Source organism: Oncorhynchus mykiss, chromosome 7, assembly GCF_057628025.1.
Source record: "Oncorhynchus mykiss isolate SJ-2025 chromosome 7, ASM5762802v1, whole genome shotgun sequence".
Taxonomy (NCBI): Eukaryota; Metazoa; Chordata; class Actinopteri; order Salmoniformes; family Salmonidae; genus Oncorhynchus; species Oncorhynchus mykiss.
This window is the reverse complement of record NC_143028.1, coordinates 6,931,060-6,952,535: the sequence shown is the minus strand read 5'-3', so window position 1 is coordinate 6,952,535 and position 21,476 is coordinate 6,931,060. Positions and strand designations below refer to the sequence as shown.

At 46.3% G+C, this 21,476-nt stretch overlaps 2 protein-coding genes across 6 annotated transcripts in view; one reads left to right on the top strand and one right to left on the bottom strand.

Annotated features, from left to right (window-relative positions):
- The window catches only part of LOC110528723 (striated muscle preferentially expressed protein kinase), a 61,531-nt gene extending 48,760 nt beyond the window's left edge, over nt 1–12,771 (bottom strand). For 4 of the 5 annotated variants that reach the window (XR_016497030.1, XR_016497031.1, XM_090240072.1 and 1 more), the window contains exons 1-2: nt 12,076–12,771; nt 11,313–11,860 (exon numbers count right to left, since the gene is read on the bottom strand). Coding sequence is in view for 3 of the 5 variants with exons in the window: in XM_090240072.1 (XP_090096198.1) it covers nt 11,313–11,706 (394 nt within the window). In the remaining 2 variants the exon portion in view is untranslated. The remainder of the gene's footprint in view (nt 1–11,312; nt 11,861–12,075) is intronic. The other variant, XM_090240078.1, reaches the window with a different exon arrangement.
- A 6,776-nt stretch (nt 12,772–19,547) lies between these two features.
- Nucleotides 19,548–21,384, top strand: LOC110528842 (inhibin alpha chain). The gene is made up of 2 exons (XM_021610999.3): nt 19,548–20,207; nt 20,407–21,384. Exons 1-2 carry the CDS (start codon nt 19,892–19,894, stop codon nt 21,150–21,152), a joined length of 1,062 nt encoding a protein of 353 aa, XP_021466674.2. The 5' UTR covers nt 19,548–19,891; the 3' UTR covers nt 21,153–21,384.
- The last annotated feature ends 92 nt before the right edge of the window (nt 21,385–21,476 follow it).

The window sequence follows — 21,476 nt, the reverse complement described above, 5'->3', positions numbered from 1 at the left end:
CAATTAGCTGATACAATACAGTAGCCAGCATACCATTTACTCTACTTGAATGAGTTTACAGCAATGAGAAACAGAGCAGACTTCACGGAAGCCAATTGATTTTGTGACAGAGGGGGGTTTCAGTGGCGCAGCTCTGATGAACTCTCTGCAGGCCCACAACTCTATCAGAGGCATTTATCTGGCATTAGCTCCGTGAGGTAGAAAACAGACCCCGCTGTGGGCGCATCTTAATCGAGTTGCTTTTTTATACGAGTCACTTTGCGCCACAGGTCCAACCACAGGACACGGTCAATCCCAACAGAGGAACCCAGAGCCTTCTCCAAAACCTGTTAGTCACAACCCATATCTAGACGTTTGCTGGGGAAGACAAGGTGATCATTCCTCTTGCCCTGAGGTTTCCCCGGGTCTACATGTTCGTTTTCGGTTTCCCTGTTAGAGGAAACTTCCTACCGGGCACAGACATCAGTTCAGCGTCTTTCCATTTACATTTGGTTAAGTTGTCAACTAACATGAATTCAACATGAAATCAACCACAAATATCACCCTGTCATTGGATTTAGGTTGTAGGTCTGGCGGAAAAAATAGGAAATTCCTTTAGGTTGATGACTTTTTGCAAATCCAATCAGTTTTCCACATTGATTCAACATTATCACGTTTCATTTTAGGGTTGAAATGACGTGGAAACAACGTTGATTCAACCAGTTTTTGCCCAGTGGGTTTATACATTCTACTACCGTCATAGAACAGAAGCCATTCCTTTGTTGTAAACGTAGCTCAGAGTCAGACCCTGTGGTGATACAGGGTGGTGTAGAGGTCCAGGCCCAGGTGACAGACACAGTGGGCATGTCTGTACTGACTGCTGATGACCACACAGAAACCTGATCCTATCACCTAATCCTGGCCCCCTCCAGGCCTCAGACCATGGGACTGACGCCTAACTAGAGAGAAGGAACATAAACAGGACGCCAGGCCAAACACGGAGGCACCTCATCTCATGATCCGGGGTGAAATGTCCCCTTGGTACAGATCTAGGATCATCTTTCCTCACCTGACAAAATAGGTCAGTTCCCTTAATATGGCCAGTGGTGGAAAAAGTACCCAATTGTCATACTTGAGTTAAAGTATAGATACCTTAATAGAAAGTTACTCAAGTAAAAGTTAAAGTCACCCAGTAAAATACTACTTCAGTAAAAGTCTAAAAGTATTTAGTTTTAAAAATGTATCAAAAGTACATTTAATTGCTAAAATATAGAAGTAGATGTAAAAGTATAAATAATTTCAAATTCCTTAAATTAAGCAAAGCAGACGGCTCCATTTTCTTGTTTTTAAAATGACGGATAGCCAGGGGCTGCAACACTCAGACTTTATTAACAAAAGATGCTGTTGTGCTTAGTGAGTCCTCCAGACCAGAGGCAGTAGGGATGACCACGTGTTCTCTGTTTAGTGAGTCCTCCAGAATAGAGGCAGTAGGGATGACCACGTGTTCTCTGTTTAGTGAGTCCTCCAGACCAGAGGCAGTAGGGATGACCACGTGTTCTCTGTTTAGTGAGTCCTCCAGACCAGAGGCAGTAGGGATGACCACGTGTTCTCTGTTTAGTGAGTCCTCCAGAATAGAGGCAGTAGGGATGACCACGTGTTCTCTGTTTAGTGAGTCCTCCAGACCAGAGGCAGTAGGGATGACCACGTGTTCTCTGTTTAGTGAGTCCTCCAGACCAGAGGCAGTAGGGATGACCACGTGTTCTCTGTTTAGTGAGTCCTCTAGACCAGAGGCAGTAGGGATGACCACGTGTTCTCTGTTTAGTGAGTCCTCCAGAATAGAGGCAGTAGGGATGACCACGTGTTCTCTGTTTAGTGAGTCCTCCAGACCAGAGGCAGTAGGGATGACCACGTGTTCTCTGTTTAGTGAGTCCTCCAGATCAGAGGCAGTAGGGATGACCACGTGTTCTCTGTTTAGTGAGTCCTCCAGACCAGAGGCAGTAGGGATGACCACGTGTTCTCTGTTTAGTGAGTCCTCCAGACCAGAGGCAGTAGGGATGACCACGTGTTCTCTGTTTAGTGAGTCCTCCAGACCAGAGGCAGTAGGGATGACCACGTGTTCTCTGTTTAGTGAGTCCTCCAGACCAGAGGCAGTAGGGATGACAACGTGTTCTCTGTTTAGTGAGTCCTCCAGACCAGAGGCAGTAGGGATGACCACGTGTTCTCTGTTTAGTGAGTCCTCCAGACCAGAGGCAGTAGGGATGACCACGTGTTCTCTGTTTAGTGAGTCCTCCAGACCAGAGGCAGTAGGGATGACCACGTGTTCTCTGTTTAGTGAGTCCTCCAGACCAGAGGCAGTAGGGATGACCACGTGTTCTCTGTTTAGTGAGTCCTCCAGACCAGAGGCAGTAGGGATGACCACGTGTTCTCTGTTTAGTGAGTCCTCCAGACCAGAGGCAGTAGGGATGACCACGTGTTCTCTGTTTAGTGAGTCCTCCAGACCAGAGGCAGTAGGGATGACCACGTGTTCTCTGTTTAGTGAGTCCTCCAGACCAGAGGCAGTAGGGATGACCACGTGTTCTCTGTTTAGTGAGTCCTCCAGACCAGAGGCAGTAGGGATGACCACGTGTTCTCTGTTTAGTGAGTCCTCCAGAACAGAGGCAGTAGGGATGACCACGTGTTCTCTGTTTAGTGAGTCCTCCAGACCAGAGGCAGTAGGGATGACCACGTGTTCTCTGTTTAGTGAGTCCTCCAGACCAGAGGCAGTAGGGATGACCACGTGTTCTCTGTTTAGTGAGTCCTCCAGACCAGAGGCAGTAGGGATGACCACGTGTTCTCTGTTTAGTGAGTCCTCCAGACCAGAGGCAGTAGGGATGACCACGTGTTCTCTGTTTAGTGAGTCCTCCAGACCAGAGGCAGTAGGAATGACCACGTGTTCTCTGTTTAGTGAGTCCTCCAGACCAGAGGCAGTAGGAATGACCACGTGTTCTCTGTTTAGTGAGTCCTCCAGACCAGAGGCAGTAGGGATGACCACGTGTTCTCTGTTTAGTGAGTCCTCCAGACCAGAGGCAGTAGGGATGACCACGTGTTCTCTTGTAAGTGAATTTCAAAATGTTCCTGTCCTGCTAAGCATTCAAAATGTAACAAGTACTTTTAGTTGTCAGGGGAAATGTATGGAGTACAATATGGTATTATGGTACTATTATGGTACTATTGATATTTTCTTTACTAATGTAGTGAAAAAAAACTACTTAAGTAGTACTTTAAAGTAATTTTACTTAAAGTACTTTACATCACTGAATATGGCGATACATTGTGGTCCGTGACCATGCACTGGGATGCATTCTGGGAATGTAATGGGATTTCACATCACACAGATGCCTCTTGCTAGTTTATCTCATTATCTAGGTCTGGTCTGTGTTAGTCACAGGACTGGATAGTGGACTGGGGTGACAAAGAGGGGAGAGAGAGGGGGCAGAGACAGACTGAGAGAAGGAGAGAAAGAGAGAGGGGGGGGGCAGAGACAGACTGAGAGAAGGAGAGAAAGAGAGAGAGGGGGCAGAGACAAACTGAGAGAAGGAGAGAAAGAGAGAGGGGGGGCAGAGACAGACTGAGAGAAGGAGAGAAAGAGAGAGGGGGGGCAGAGACAGACTGAGAGAAGGAGAGAAAGAGAGAGGGGGGGCAGAGACAGACTGAGAGAAGGATAGAAAGAGAGAGGGGGGGCAGAGACAGACTGAGAGAAGGAGAGAAAGAGAGAGGGGGGGCAGAGACAGACTGAGAGAAGGAGAGAAAGAGAGAGAGGGGGCAGAGACAGACTGAGAGAAGGATAGAAAGAGAGAGGGGGGGCAGAGACAGACTGAGAGAAGGAGAGAAAGAGAGAGGGGGGCAGAGACAGACTGAGAGAAGGAGAGAAAGAGAGAGAGGGGGCAGAGACAGACTGAGAGAAGGATAGAAAGAGAGAGGGGGGGCAGAGACAGACTGAGAGAAGGAGAGAAAGAGAGAGGGGGGGCAGAGAGAGACTGAGAGAGATACTATGAGATACTCTATGCCTACAGTATGGACTAAAATTAGGAGGTACTGTATCTACCATGTGACCAGACAGACAGGCAGTCGGGCTGACAGACATACAGACAACTGGGGGGGGGAGGGGGGGGGGGGGGCCTCACTGGTGGGAGATAATGTATTTACAACTGCTCCCACAGAGTCTTTGAAGTACTGCAATATTATCCTTTGAAACAATGTACTCCCTAGTATTTCCTGTAGCTGGTACAGTCATTTTATGGATGCAATGCCCAGACATTTTTCTCAGAGTCTGTTAATAGTTGAGAGCCTAGAAGAAGAGACTATCCTCAGAGGCAGTGCGTGTCTAGTTATCATCATCGGGGGATGCTGTGAATAGCCTGCTCATTAGATGAGTATTATTGGTTTGCACTGGAGGCCTGTCAGCCAGCCAACACCTGTTTGAAACATCCTGGTCCCCAACAAGAATTAGAAGAATAAGTCAATGGCGTTGTACCATTCAATATTCTATAAGGAGGTAATGGAAGAGAATGAACAGTAGACAATATGAGTCTGATGAGGTCTTCTGTGTCTGTTGTGACCTCATCATGGTCCCGTCCTTTTTTACTTCAGACTTCGTCCCAGTAAGCACAACAACATCAGATTGTCATAAGATAATAGATAGCTGAACAGTAAGAACGAACCTACTCAAGAGCCCAGACACTTCCCACCTTTTCCGTGTGGTTGGTTAGAAAGAGTTCTAACACTCACCTTTGGGTTTCTTTCTCCTGGGGCCGGTCACACCGTGGCTCACACTTCTCAAAGCCTTCCGAGCTTCCAGATACTCCTTCTTTAGCATGGCTCCAGTTGATTTCTCTCTCACTCTCTTATTATTTTAACATTGGGCCTCTCAGATGTGTAATCCTCATTAATCAAACGTCCGTCTTCTTGTCGAACTCTCAAATCACCATCAAATCCCAATCTAAGCCCGTTCCTCTACACTTGACAGTTCTTCCTGGTTTTACCCTCAAATCCTGACCTTAGTGAGGTAAGGATGACTTATTTCAAAATGGCCACTTCTCCTTAGTTGGTATGTGTATCCCAATCCCATGGAGGCAAGGGTGAATATGAGATCCTTAAAATGGCTTCTCCTCCCAGACTGCTAGATGTCCTGTCTACTTCATGGTCAGGGTGAGGACATATTCCTTAAAATGGCTGCCTCAATGCGCCTGATGGTTCCCTCTGCCTCGCTCAGGCCCTCTCTCTCTCTCTCTCCCCCGTTCCCCCTTACTCCAACACAACAACACCAAGCCCGGTGGTCTATTTCGAGTGGGCTATTGTACACCCCTGTTACCCCTGCTCTGTACCCTTACAGTGGACCTGCCCTCCTGTAATAAGGAGATTACAGACAGGGCTGAAACAACCTTTACTGTCCTGTCTGACTCTCTGCTTGGACTGAGAAACCCCCTACAAGTGACAGACTGAAGAAGGCTTCCTGTGATCCTGTGATGCACAGAAACAGAATCTGAACTCATTAAAGAACAGAGAACATTTGAACACAACTTATTGAGTGGGAGTTGTTTACATTTCTGTCTGTTTTGACAGCCAATGAACATGGCAAAGATATCGTTGTCAGCCATGAATAACTTCAACAAGCTGCTTTAAAGCTGAAATACTTAATGGTGAAACTGCTACGTCTGTTGAGTCTTGAAAACCCGTCCTTAGGCAACACAGTGACTAGGTTTCAATGATGGACTCTTTTGGCGTAGAGGAAGTACATCACTGCCTACGTCGATAAAGAAAACAAAACCGGGGACTCAAATCACAAGCCAGACATGCCAGAACGTCGCAACTCAAAACCAAAGTTTGCAGGCAAAACCGTTGCAGTGGTTTTAGTGAAGGTTGAAGGTGATCTCCGTATTGCTAGCTACTATTTTGTATTTTATTCAAGCTGATAAAGTATTGATGTAGGCAGTGAGGTAGTTCCTCTCTGCCAAAACAGTCCATCATTGAAACCAGACCCTAGTCGCTGAGTTGCCCAGGGTCGTGTTTTCAAGGCTAACATCTGCTTGAGATATTTCAACAATATACAAGTAACAGCAAACAACAAACACTGTATTTTCCCCCTCTGACATCATCACACTTGCGATGGAACAGCAGAATATGTACTGTCGTTGTTTTTTCCATGCTGCCGAACATGCCTCCACCTCCGTTCAGTCATCAAAACAATCACCATAACAAAGGCTCTGGGCTGTGGGGTAAAGTACTTAAGTAAAAATACTTTAAGGTACTACATAAGTCGTTTTTTAGGGTATGTGTACTTTCCTATATTTACTTTTACTCCACGACATTCCTAAAGAAAATAATGTACTTTTTACTCCATACATTTTCCCTGACACACTAAAGTACTCGTGTCATTTAGAGTGCTTAGCAGGACTGGAAAATGGTCCAATTCACACACTTATCAAGAAAACATCCCTAGTCATTCCTACTGCCTCTGATCTGGAGGACTCACTAAAAACAAAAGCTTAGTTTGTAAATGATGTCTGAGTGTTGGAGTGTGCCCCTGGCTATCCACAAGTTAAAAAATCAAGAAAGGAATTTTAAATTATGTATACTTTTACTTTTGATACTTAAGTATATTTAAAACCAAATAATCTTAGAATTTTACTGAAGTAGTATTTTACTGGGTCACTTTTACTTTAACTTGAGTCATATTCTATTAATATTAAGATATCTTTACTTTTACTCAAGTATGACAATTTAACTTTTCCCACCACTGGCTCTGAGGGAGAACATGGTCTCTGTTTCCCCTAAAGCCGATTCGATCTTTAAGTAACTATAAAAAGTAGAGGTGAACTTTTGAATGACGGACCAAAAGCAGAATCACTTTGACAGGCTAAAAACACATGTATACAGAGTGTGGTGGTGGACTACATTGCATTCTAAATCTGAAGGGGATTGTTCACCACTATGTCTGACGTCACTAAATTGATCTCCTGCTTGAGGATATCAAATGTTAGACACGTAGACCAAATTCTGGAGTGCATATATACCCACCGACAGTGTGAGTCTAAGACATGGGTCTATAACTGCACAGGAAATATATTCTGAGGGTGGGAATCCACCCTGTCAACTAGTCACGGGGTCGTTAAATTACAGTAGAGTTCTGGTTAGCATAGCATAGCTAGCCACACTGAAACTCCCTAGATCCACAAGGACACTGGAGAGGACAGTCACAATATTTGGCATAACAAACCGTAGTTGTGGAATATGGGCCAGAGGCGTGGGAGGATCACGTTCAAGTCCTCCCAAGCATGGGACTATCCATGTGCTGTTGCATTCTGGTTTCCTTCCCAGAATAACAAAATGACGGAGGTTTGAGAGGCCAGTCTAAGAGCATGCATGTTTGGTAACTTGATGGGGGTTTATATAAGGCAGTCATAACACCTTTATGGATGTTTCATGTAGTCTAAATACCATGTCAGCTAAAATACCAGTTACTTGGATAGCGCTCAGAGAAACATGATGTAACCATTGCGGTGGTTTACATCATTAAACATCTATCGTGGACGTATGAAACTGACAGATTCTCGTGGACAGATGAAACGTTGAGGATCTGTCAAGGCTCACGTCTAATTATGTGATTACAGGCAACAATAGTTTCTGGTTTGGTCTTTTGTTGTTGATTTTTGGACCAATCAGTATGGAGAGAAGAGGGTGCTTAATTTAAGCAGGTGCAGTGATTTTCAAGCCTGTGTGTGGATGATATACAGTTTCCACTAGATTCCACAGCCACAAAGTCAAAATTGTCTGTATCGTAAAAATTCATGAAGACAAAATTTGCCCATGAATAACACCGGTGAAATTAGCGGAAGGGAGGGGCTTGGCTGAGAGCTTCCGTTGGCGAGGGAGGAGACTTCACTTCCTTCCGTTGCGGAAAGGTAACCATAATTGTTAACAGCATTCCCCCCCCCAGAAGTAAAACAGCAAATTACAGATTTGCGCAAGCGGATTTTACTTCTGGGTAACCAAGATCATAAGAGTTGTAAAATCATTGAATGTGTGAGGGGGTTACGTTTACAGACTGACCTCATGTCAAGTCATTGAAGTGATTCAGCAGTCAAAGCGTAAACACTACTAAGCCAAATATGATGTGTGAAAAAGTATTACAGTCACAGGCGTGTTGTGGTCAGTACTGACATATGGTGCTTTTTGACTTCTTAAAGGGCCAGCCTCAAAAAAGACCTACATGTGATGCATCCAGTCTTTTCTACATGCATCTATTACCAGAAAAAACACACACACTTCCTCTATCCTTTTATACATCTATATCTCCCACTCCCTCAACCCTCCCTCTCTCTTTCATCATAATGACTGTGACTGAGTGTGACTGTCCATAGCCTCAGCCCCACTGAGGCACTGTGGTGTTGCTATAATTACTTGTGATGTGTACTGGTGCAATAGGAGAGCCCGATGGCATCCACACATCTCTGGAACACGAACCCCCTGGCACATACCATGCCACAAATAAGAGAGGGGATAGAGGGAAGGGAGGAGGGAGAGAACCACAGTCTGGGGCAGGGAAAGAGGGAGAGAGAAAGAGAGAGAGAAAGAGAGAGAGAGAAAGAGGGGGGGTGAGAGGGAGAAAGAGAGAGAGAGAGAGAGAGAGAGAGAGAGGGGGGGAGGGGGGGGGGTGAGAGAGAGGTGAAAAGAAGGGCAGAGAAAGGGGAGATAGAGTGTCTGAGAAGAGGCTTATTGGTCATGGAGGGAGATAGATGGTCACATGCAGGTTGAATATCACCAGGAGGAGAGAGACAGAGACCCACCAGGAGGAGAGATAGACATAGAGACCCACCAGGAGGAGAGACACAGAGACCCACCAGGAGGAGAGATGGACATAGAGACCCACCAGGAGGAGACACTGAGACCCACAAGGAGAGGGAGAGACACACAGAGACCCATCAGGAGGAGAGAGAGACATAGAGACCCACCAGGAGGGGAGAGACACAGAGACCCACCAGGAGAGAGAGAGAGACACAGAGACCCACCAGGAGAGAGAGAGAGACAGAGACCCACCAGGAGAGAGACACAGAGACCCATCAGGAGGGAAAGAGACACAGAGACCCACCAGGAGAGAGAGAGACACAGAGACCCACCAGGAGGATAGATAGACATAGAGACCCACCAGGAGGACAGAGACACAGAGACCCATCAGGAGGGAGAGAGACACAGAGACCCACCAGGAGAGAGAGAGACACAGAGACCCACCAGGAGGATAGATAGACATAGAGACCCACCAGGAGGACAGAGACACAGAGACCCACCAGGAGAGAGAGAGAGACAGAGACCCACCAGGAAGGAGAGAGGGAGACAGAGACCCACCAGGAGGAGAGAGACACAGACATGAGAAGAGAGGTTGAGGAGAGAGGGGGAGAAGGCTGAGGAGAGAGGCAGAGAAGGCTGAGGAGCGAGGGGGAGATGGCTGAGGAGAGAGGGGGAGAAGGCTGAGGAGCGAGGGGTAGAGGGCTGAGGAGAGAGGGGGAGACGGCTGAGGAGAGAGGGGGAGAAGGCTGAGGAGAGAGGCAGAGAAGGCTGAGGAGAGAGGGGGACACGGCTGAGGAGAGAGGGGGAGAAGGCTGAGGAGAGAGGGGGAGACGGCTGAGGAGAGAGGGGGAGAAGGCTGAGGAGCGAGGGGGAGACGGCTGAGGAGAGAGGGGGAGAAGGCTGAGGAGAGAGGCAGAGAAGGCTGAGGAGAGAGGGGGAGACGGCTGAGGAGAGAGGGGGAGAAGGCTGAGGAGCGAGGGGTAGAGGGCTGAGGAGAGAGGGGGAGAAGGTATGGGGGCAGAAAGTGATTGTGAGTATGGTGAAGCAGAGATTGTCTGGCGAAGGCCAAAGAAGTCCTGAGGAAATGGAGAGAGGGGAGAGGAGTATGGTGCGATTGCAGAGGAAGAGGGAGATCAAGAGAGAGAGGTGGGAAGAATGAGAACTGATAAAAGGGCAAGGAAATAGATGAATAGAGGGGGGTGGAGTGAGAGCTGAAGGGGAGTATAAAGAAGATGAGATGAGAGGGGAGTGAGTTAGAGTTCCTCGTCTAGCCTTTCAAACAGGCCGATCCATCTCTCTCAGTCGGTTACTGTGAATTCATGCCGTCAGAACTCCCACCCTCAGCAAAGGAGCCCTCCAAAGCATTCTAATTATAGCTAGTATCTTATGAAACAAGGGGATCAGGGCAATGCTTTCGGCTTCACCACGCACAAAGTACAAGAAGTGTCCTTCGTCGTACCGTCTTCCCTTTAATAGCGTTCTCACCGTAAGATTCTGTCCTGCGTCCCAAAATGGATTCCTATGTCCTTAAATGGGGAAGACGGGCTCGTGGTAATGGCTGGAGCGGAATAGGTGGAATGGTATCAAATACAATTTACTCTGTTCCAGCCTTTATTATGAGCCGTCGTCAGCAGCCTCCACTGCCACTATATAGGGAGTAGAGTGCAATTTGGGACACAAACAGACAACGTGTTGGGTGGCATTGGGTTGTGGGACACTACGTGGGGAGCTCCAGTTACATCTGTTCATTCTCTCATGTGATGTGGTCCAGACTAATGACATGGCCTTTACTGACTGGTGAGCCACATAGCATTTGTCTGATTCCTTTACTAGATTTATTAAAGGGACAGCTCTGCAGGCCCAAATGTGATACTGTAAACACACAAATAAATACACAAACATCTATTAACAGTCATTCAAATGGAGTAATCTCTCTCTCTCTCCATCTCTCAGTTACACCCTGGACAAAATGGCCGCCATATCACTTCAGTTTGCTCCAAACTGCAAAACAACAATCATCCAACCAGGGGGTCAGAAGGTGAAGGGTTCAACTGCTAAAAGATCACAGCGACAGATGACATGGGGGGGTCACACCAGCACCACCCTAAACCGCTACACCTCAATTTAGACTGAGGAGTCAAATTTAACCTCACACCTCTCAAGACAAGTGTTGCTAGCTGACGGCTTCTACAGTAGAAGTCGTTTTGAAGGAGCAGGGTTGAAGTACTTTTGAAAGAGCAAGGGTTTTCTAGAGTGGAATGGACAGCTATTTGAGATGGAATTAAATCAATATACCACCAGCAACCCTGTTGGGTACATTGCTGTTGGCTTTTGTAAAGATTGGTCCTTTGCTTACCGAGAACCTTTTAAAAAGTAGATGGATAACAGATGTTCCCCTGCATGCTTCCCTTGTAGACTTACACAATGTTTTGTGAGGGTTGTCCCCATGTTTCAATACTTAGCAAACACAGATGAATCATAATGTTGTCCCAATGTTTCCCCAACGTTACCTTCTCCCAGGTCCATAACGGCAAGCAGGGCGCTGCTCTGAGCCTCCCCCAGGCAGTTGCTGGCCACGCAGGTATAGAGACCAGCGTCACTGGCCTTGCAATCCCTGATCCACAGACCCCCAACATCCTTCTCCCCAGGCGGGGCCAGGAGATCATTGTTACGGTACCAAAACAGAGAGGGGGCAGGTTGACCCCGCACAGACACCCTCAAGCGGATATCACACCCTGTCCCCACTGCAGCCTTGCGGAGCTTGCGCACGAACACCGGCGGGGTTCGACCTGGGTCCCCTGTGTCCGGAACTACCTGGTCCTGGGAAACTTTGGCCCGTTTGGAGGGGATACCAGGACTGAGGTGTGTGCTGCCTTCTGCCATTTTCTTTGGGTTGGTGCTCATAGTTCTGAACACTTCATGTTCAACAAGTGACAGCCTTTTAGATATGGGTTGCAGTTACTGAGTGTATGGAACAATCCTTATGAAATCATTCATTGGTACTTCTATTCCTTGGTTGGTCAGAGGTACCGCTCAGCATTCCAATTTGATCTGGAGTCTGTGGTTACATAGATATACAGTAAGTTACTGCCACAAATGAAATGAACATGCAGCTGCAACGATGAAGTCCACTTATGGAGACGCAAATAAAACACAGAAGGTAACCAATTAACTTATCATCATAACGTTACCCCAAATCCCTCAATAAATATCATGCCAGTGGAGGGACAACATGCCTTTAACCCAATTATGAACCCCTGATAATGAACTTACCTCGTCACCTCCCAGAAAAATATGCAATCCATTTTTTTCACATCCTCGCAAAGTCCAGTTAAGGTAACAAGATCTGGGAAGCCAAATATTTCATCTGGAACAAATTAAAGTGTCCTCTCTCTGCCTGCCCTCCTGTCCACTGGAGCCCCTGGTGTAAGTCCACCTGGATCATCTAGACTTAGCCGCCATCGCTACGGCCCTTTGAAGGGGGTCTGGGGCTCTGCTTACACCCCACCGAAGAGTGGAGAGAGAGAGAGATCTGACCTATGGAGGCTCCAATGTCACCACTATCCAAACTGGCTCTACTTGGACTCAAGGAGAGTGGCTCTAGTGCACCCACACTACTCTTTAATTCTTGTCAGGAGTTAAGCTCCCCCTCTCTCTCTCGCTCCCTGTCTCTCCCTCGCTCCCTGTCTCTCCCTCGTACCCTCTCTCTCCCTCGCTCCCTCTCTCTCCCTCGCTCCCTCTCTCTCCCTCGCTCCCTGTCTCTCCCTCGTACCCTCTCTCTCCCTCGCTCCTTCTCTCTCCCTCGCTCTCTCTCTTTCCCTCTCTTTCCCTTGCTCCCTCTCTCTCCCTCGCTCCCTCTCTCTCCCTCTCTTTCCCTTGCTCCCTCTCTTTCACTCACTCCCCGTGGTCGAGTCTCCTGGTAGGTGACTCGGGCAAGTGCCCACAGCCTTGAAGTGACAGCTGCGTCCTGGATAGGTCACATTTTTTGGGCAGCCCATGTGTGTGTGTGTGTGTGTGTGTGTGTGTGTGTGTGTGTGTGTGTGTGTGTGTGTGTGTGTGTGTGTGTGTGTGTGCGTGTGTGCGTGTGTGCGTGTGCATGCGTCAGAGTAGAGAGGGGAGCCAAGGGGAGTAGATAAATGTGTTCTGATTCTAAGTCAAAGCTAGGCACCCAGCAACATAAGAGCACATGCATACTAACAACTACGGGTAGTTCACATGCATACTAAAACTACGGGTAGTTCACATGCATACTAACAACTACGGGTAGTTCACATGCATACTAACAACTACGGGTAGTTCACATGCATACTAAAACTACGGGTAGTTCACATGCATACTAACAACTACGGGTATTTCACATGCATACTAACAAATACTGGTAGCTCACATGCATACTAACAACTACTGGTAGTTCACATGCATACTAACAACTACTGGTGGCTCACATGCATACTAACAACTACTGGTAGCTCACATGCATACTAACAACTACTGGTAGCTCACATGCATACTAACAACTACTGGTAGCTCATATGCATACTAACAACTACTGGTAGCTCACATGCATACTACTACTGTTACTGCTGCTACTACTACTACTGTTACTGCTGCTACTACTACTACTGCTACTACTACTACTGTTACTGCTGATGCTACTGTTACTGCTGCTACTACTACTACTACTACTGTTACTGCTGCTACTACTACTACTACTGTTACTGCTACTACTTCTACTACTACTGTTACTGCTGCTGCTACTGTTACTGCTGCTGCTACTACTACTATTACTGTTACTGCTGCTGCTACTACTACTACTACTGTTACTGCTGCTACTACTACTACTGCTACTACTACTGCTACTACTACTGCTACTGCTACTGTTACTACTACTAATACTACTACTGTTACTGCTACTACTACTGTTACTGCTGCTACTACTACTACTACTGTTACTGCTACTACTACTGTTACTGCTGCTACTACTACTACTACTGTTACTGCTACTACTACTGTTACTGCTGCTACTACTACTACTGCTACTACTACTGCTACTACTACTGCTACTGCTACTGTTACTACTACTAATACTACTACTGTTACTGCTACTACTACTGTTACTGCTGCTACTACTACTACTACTGTTACTGCTACTACTACTGTTACTGCTGCTACTACTACTACTACTGTTACTGCTACTACTACTGTTACTGCTGCTACTACTACTACTACTGTTACTGCTACTACTACTGTTACTGCTGCTACTACTACTACTGCTACTACTACTGCTACTACTACTGCTACTGCTACTGTTACTACTACTAATACTACTACTGTTACTGCTACTACTACTGTTACTGCTGCTACTACTACTACTACTGTTACTGCTACTACTACTGTTACTGCTGCTACTACTACTACTACTGTTACTGCTACTACTACTGTTACTGCTGCTACTACTACTACTACTGTTACTGCTGCTGCTACTGTTACTGCTGCTACTACTACTACTATTGTTACTGCTGCTGCTACTGTTACTGCTGCTACTACTACTGCTACTACTACTACTACTATTGTTACTGCTGCTACTACTACTGCTACTACTACTACTACTATTGTTACTGCTGCTACTACTACTAATACTGTTACTGCTGCTGCTACTGCTACTGCTGTTACTACTACTAATACTGCTACTGCTGCTGCTACTACTACTGTTACTGCTACTACTACTGTTACTGCTGCTACTACTACTACTACTACTGTTACTGCTACTACTACTGTTACTGCTACTACTACTGTTACTGCTACTACTACTGTTACTGCTACTACTACTGTTACTGCTGCTACTACTACTACTACTACTACTGTTACTGCTACTACTACTGTTACTGCTGCTGCTACTGTTACTGCTGCTACTACTACTGCTACTACTACTACTACTGTTACTTCTGCTGCTACTATTACTGCTGCTACTACTACTAATACTGTTACTGCTGCTGCTACTGCTACTACTACTAATACTGTTACTGCTGCTGCTACTGCTGCTACTACTACGAATACTGTTACTGCTGCTGCTACTGTTACTGCTGCTACTACTACTACTACTACTACTGTTACTGCTGGTACTACTGTTACTGCTGCTACTACTACTACTGTTACTGCTGCTACTACTACTACTGCTACTACTACTACTGTTACTGCTGATGCTACTGTTACTGCTGCTACTACTACTACTACTACTGTTACTGCTGCTACTACTACTACTACTGTTACTGCTACTACTTCTACTACTACTGTTACTGCTGCTGCTACTGTTACTGCTGCTGCTACTACTACTATTACTGTTACTGCTGCTGCTACTACTACTACTACTGTTACTGCTGCTGCTACTACTACTACTACTGTTACTGTTACTGCTGCTGCTACTACTACTACTACTGCTACTACTACTACTGATACTGCTGCTGCTACTACTGCTACTACTACTACTGTTACTGCTGCTGCTACTACTACTACTACTGCTACTACTACTACTACTACTACTACCACTACTACTACTACTACTGTTACTGCTGCTACTACTACTACTACTGTTACTGCTACTACTACTGTTACTGCTGCTACTACTACTACTACTGTTACTGCTGCTGCTACTACTACTACTGTTACTGCTGCTGCTACTACTACTACTGTTACTGCTGCTACTACTACTACTGTTACTGCTGCTACTACTACTACTAATACTGTTACTGCTGCTGCTACTGCTGCTACTACTACTACTGTTACTGCTGCTGCTACTACTACTACTGTTACTGCTGCTACTACTACTACTGTTACTGCTGCTACTACTACTACTACTACTGTTACTGCTGCTACTACTACTACTAATACTGTTACTGCTGCTGCTACTACTACTACTGTTACTGCTGCTACTACTACTACTGTTACTGCTGCTACTACTACTACTAATACTGTTACTGCTGCTGCTACTACTACTACTGTTACTGCTGCTGCTACTACTACTACTGTTACTGCTGCTACTACTACTACTGTTACTGCTGCTACTACTACTACTACTACTGTTACTGCTGCTACTACTACTACTACTGTTACTGCTGCTGCTACTACTACTACTGTTACTGCTGCTACTACTACTACTGTTACTGCTGCTACTACTACTACTAATACTGTTACTGCTGCTGCTACTGCTGCTACTACTACTGCTACTACTACTACTGTTACTGCTGCTGCTACTACTACTGTTACTGCTGCTACTACTACCACTACTACTACTACTACTACTACTATTACTGCTACTACTACTACTACCACTGTTACTGCTGCTACTACTACTAATACTGTTACTGCTGCTGCTACTGTTACTGCTGCTACTACTACTGCTACTACTACTACTGTTACTGCTGCTACTACTAATAATACTGTTACTGCTGCTGCTACTGCTGTTACTACTACTAATACTGTTACTGCAAAATATTTAAATGCCTTTGAACAGGGTATGGTAGTAGATGCCAGGCACACCGGTTTGTGTCAAGAACAGCAACGCTGCTGGGTTTTTCACACTCAACAGTTTCCCGTGTATCAAGAATGGTCCCCCACCCAAAGAACATCCAGCCAAGTTGACACAAGTTTGGGAAGCATTGGAGTCAACATGGGCCAGCATTCCTGTGGAAAGCTTTTGACACCTTATAGAGTCCATGCCCCGATGAACTGAGGCTGTTCTGAGGGCAAAAGGGTGGGGCAACTCAATATTAGGAAGGTGTCCTTAATGTTTTGTACACTCAGTCTATATCTATCTCCCACTCTCAACGTCCTAGACACATCAGATAACACTGAGGAAGTTTTGGCAGAATAATGAAAACCTGGCAATTTGCAAACACTCCTGACTATGAACAGAACTCCCTCATGCAGCTGAGCCCCAGCTGTGGTAAACTAGTAGACAACTGGTGAGTTCAGACCATCTTCTGGCCACCTTGTTGTACTGCAAGAGCCCTTGAAACAGCCCCTTGAAAATCATTTAAAAAATATTTAACTAGGCAAGTCAGTTAAGAACAAATTCTTCTTTACAATGATGGCCTAGGAACATGAGTTAACTGCCTTGTTCAGGGGCAGAACAACATATTTTTTACCATATCAGATTGGGGATTCGAACTAGCAACCTTTTGTTTATAAGTGTTAAAAGTCATGTTGAAACACTAACCACTAGGCTACCTGCCACCCCAAAGATGAGGTGGATTCCCAAACTAAAAGTTACTTCCTACCTTCTATCCTAGATTACTTGTCCTCTTGAAATGTTGTTGAGAGTCATGTTGGGATTTCAATGCATCATAGGACAAAAATACAGGAAAGTCACTGGTGATGATAAGAACAGCAGCATGGGAACTACAGTAGCTATGAGATATGTAAAGATATGTACCCTGGCTGCGGTCTATAAACTAGTTCCCCAGGCCTGACTAGAGACATGTGTGGCTCCATGACTCCACTCTAGTCACATGAGAGAGCTGACAATGGTACAGATAATCTGTCAGAGAGTTGGTGAGTTACGCAGAAGACTGCCCGTCTGCCTGGCCAGTATCACTTTCAGAGTTGGCCAGCACACCCTGGGGCTAAACTTAACTCTCTCTGTATAGAGAAAAGGACGCGTTTGCAAGAGAACGATTGTGTGCTTCCGAGGTTATTGTATCTCGGTCTGGTATGTTTATTCCCCACTGAGACAAGCTGTAATATCTGACCTTGTCTATGAAACTGTATTCTACACTGCTCCAAAAAATAAAGGGAACACTTAAACAACACAATGTAACTCCAAGTCAATCACACCTCTCTGAAATCAAACTGTCCACTTAGGAAGCAACACTGATTGACAATAAATTTCACATGCTGTTGTGCAAATGGAATAGACAACAGGTGGAAATTATAGGCATTTAGCAAGACACCCCCAATAAAGGAGTGGTTCTGCAGGTGGTGACCAGACCACTTCTCAGTTCCTATGCTTCCTGGCTGATGTTTTGGTCACTTTTGAATGCTGGTGGTGCTTTCACTCTAGTGGTAGCATGAGACGGAGTCTACAACCCACACAAGTGGCTCAGGTAGTGCAGCTCATCCAGGATGGCACATCAATGCGAGCTGTGGCAAGAAGGTTTGCTGAGTGGGCGGTGGGTCAGTCATGGTGTGGGGTGGCATTTCTTTGGGGGGCTGCATAGCCCTCCATGTGCTCGCCAGAGGTAGCCTGACTGCCATTAGGTACCGAGATTAGATCCTCAGACCCCTTGTGAGACCATATGCTGGTGCGGTTGGCCCTAGGTTCCTCCTAATGCAAGACAATGCTAGACCTCATGTGGCTGGAGTGTGTCAGCAGTTCCTGCAAGAGGAAGGCATTGATGCTATGGACTGGCCCGCCCGTTCCCCAGACCTGAATCCAATTGAGCACATCTGGGACATCATGTCTCGCTCCATCCACCAACGCCACATTGCACCACAGACTGTCCAGGAGTTGGCGGATGCTTTAGTCCAGGTCTGGGAGGAGATCCCTCAGGAGACCATCCGCCACCTCATCAGGAGCATGCCCAGGCGTTGTAGGGAGGTCATACAGGCACGTGGAGGCCACACACACTACTGAGCCTCATTTTGACTTGTTTTAAGGACATTACATCAAAGTTGGATCAGCCTGTAGTGTGGTTCTCCACTTTAATTTTGAGTGTGACTCCAAATCCAGACCTCCCTGGGTTGATAAATTTGATTTCCATTGATAATTTTTGTATGATTTTGTTGTCAGCACATTCAACTATGTAAATAAAAAAGTATTTAATAAGAATATTTCATTCATTCAGATCTAGGATGTGTTATTTTAGTGTTCCCTTTATGTTTTTGAGCAGTGTATAATTGCACAGATGCAGGCAGGCAGAGCCCCAAGGCTGAAGTTGGATAAAGAAAGCCTAATTGTTATTATTTTCAAAAGACACATTTACACACACATTTGTTTGGTGGGAAAGCAGGTGCTATGATGAGGGACATACACATCTGTTGGGTTCATTATGATAAAAAATAATCAGGGAGTCCTACTGAGACCAAGGTGTCGTCTACAGATGAGCCTTATGAAATGACTACAGCAGCACTGTGAGTTCACGTGTGATTACTGTTGTGATCTATTCGTAACACTTTATATTCTAAGGGGGTTGCAAAGGGTTCATGAGTCGTTTATATAAACAGTTATAACACATTTGTTCAAACTGTGGTTCATTTTCAATAACTGACCCCAATATCTGTTTACGTTTGAGTCATTCAGCAGACACTCCTATCAGGAGTGACTTACAGTGCATTCATCTTAAGATAGCTAGGTGAGACAACAACATTTTCTGCACTTACAGAGCCTGTAAACCGTTCCATTTCAGACACCTCTTTCAATCGTGTCTTATCTGGCCCTGGTGTTTTGTCTAATACTTCTCCTCTGCTGAAATCTCCTCACACCTCCGACACTAAATACACACACTATGTGTCTTAAAGAAAACCTTAAACATGAAGGAAAAATACCTCCGAAATGGTTTCAAAGTTTTGCTACAGTCCACTTCACAAAACAGACAAATCTAGTACAGTACAAGAACAAAGTGGCCCTTACCGTGAAACGCAGACTGTGATCAAATACATTGTAACTTCCAATCACCCACAAGGTCATACTCTGAAGACTTTCCTCTGGATAATGACTGCATAACAATAACATAGGGCTCTCTCTCACTCCCTTTTTCTCCAGTGTCTAGATAGGCATGGGTAGGAGGCAACATTATTCCATGACAAAACAATGGATAAGGGAGACACAGTGCTCTGCATTGGCAGAGATGGGAACCTCCAAATAATACAGGACTTCATTGACACCACTTGTCCACCGACTCAGGACAGAGAAGGATCTACACTACTTCACTTCATCTACTAGAAGTTTTGGCACAATCAATTGACCCATTTGGTCACCTTACCAATTATTAGACAGGGATATCTGACCTACTTGGATTACTCAAACTCAAAGCACTTTTCCACCTCGATCTTCATGCTTCACAACCTTCTATAGACTGAAGAGATCTGAACCATGCAGACTGGTCCTTCTACCGTCCTCTCCTGTGCCCTGTTACTCCTGTGGATCCAGACCCTGACCCAGGCCTGCCGGGGGGACGAGCTGCCTCGTGACGTGGTGTTGGACTGGTTCAAACAGCGCCTCCTGGATGGGTTAGGGCTGGAGCAGCCCCCCGAGCCCAGCCACCAGGCCCCTGACGGGGGCAGAGAGAGCGCAGAGGCGGGGCGAGGTCACCGGAGATCCACCAGGGTAGGGAGGGCAGCCTGGGCACAGGACCACAGGAGGCATCACCAGGAGAGCCATGAGCAAGTCATCCTCTTCCCCAGCTCTGGTGAGTGAGAGTCCATATCCCTCTTTCTCACGCTCTGATGCCCTGTTCCTTTTCCCTTCTCTTTAGTCAAGCGCTCTTCACTAGTTCACTCCAAAAGTGAAGTTTGTCCGATGTTTTTCCAGACATCAACAACTGTAGGTTACTCGTTTCCCCATCCAGTGACCTGGTCTTATTTCCACTGTCTGCCTTGTTTTTCCAGACTCTACCTGTGATAGCTCAGACTCCCCATCAGAGGAGAGAGCCACCAGCCACTTCACCTACTACTTCCAATCCTCCCTAAACAACCAGGAGTATGCCATCACCTCAGCCCATTTCTGGTTCTACGCCGGCGAGGGTGCCAGCAGGAACATCACACCTCTCTTCCTCCTCACTTCAGACCAGCAGCTCCTCCAGGTGGCAGAGTTTCCGGCCAAGACCACCGCTGATGGCTGGACCACCTACCACTTCGAGCACCACCTCCTCAGCGCCCTGACCCAAGGCCCCTTCGTACTCCAGGTGCGCTGCCCCGCCTGCGAATGCCACGCTAACGAAGCCGACAAAATGCCATTCCTCCACCTGCACACCCGACCTCACGGCCCAGACCGCTCCCCACGGCGAGCGGCCGCCACCATTCCCTGGTTCCCATCGTCCATCGACCTCCTGATGCAGCCATCGCAGCAGAAGCCAGAGTACAGTGACTGTCAGCGGGAGACGATCAACATCTCGTTCCAGGAGCTGGGCTGGGACAACTGGATAGTTCACCCGAAGGTTCTCAACTTCTACTACTGTCATGGCACCTGCTCGGCTTTGGACCGCACCACTGCTATTCTGGGGATCAAACAGTGCTGCGCCCCGGTCCCCGGGACCATGAGGTCACTACGGTTTACCACTACGTCTGACGGAGGGTACTCCTTTAAATACGAGACCCTTCCCAACATCATACCAGAGGAGTGCACCTGTATCTAGGCCTAAAACCTCTGATGGGGTCAGTTTTTCAAAGTAAGATTAGTTATGCTGGTGTAATCTCTGCCTGAGCAATTTAGATGTAATTTTTTGAATTCGTTTTTAGGGAGCACCTAGGCTAGACCTATAACTGATAGGCCTGTATTTGTCATGCACCAAGATTATAGAGCAAAATAATATTTGTTAATGATACAGCTACACAAGATACATTTTTTATTAAAAAAAAATACTGAAATGGGTGTGCAGTGTGTTCTTCCTTCTTACCACAAGAGGGCAATGCAGACTCAGATTAAGGTATTTTAGAAGTGAAGTACAGAGGTCTACAGT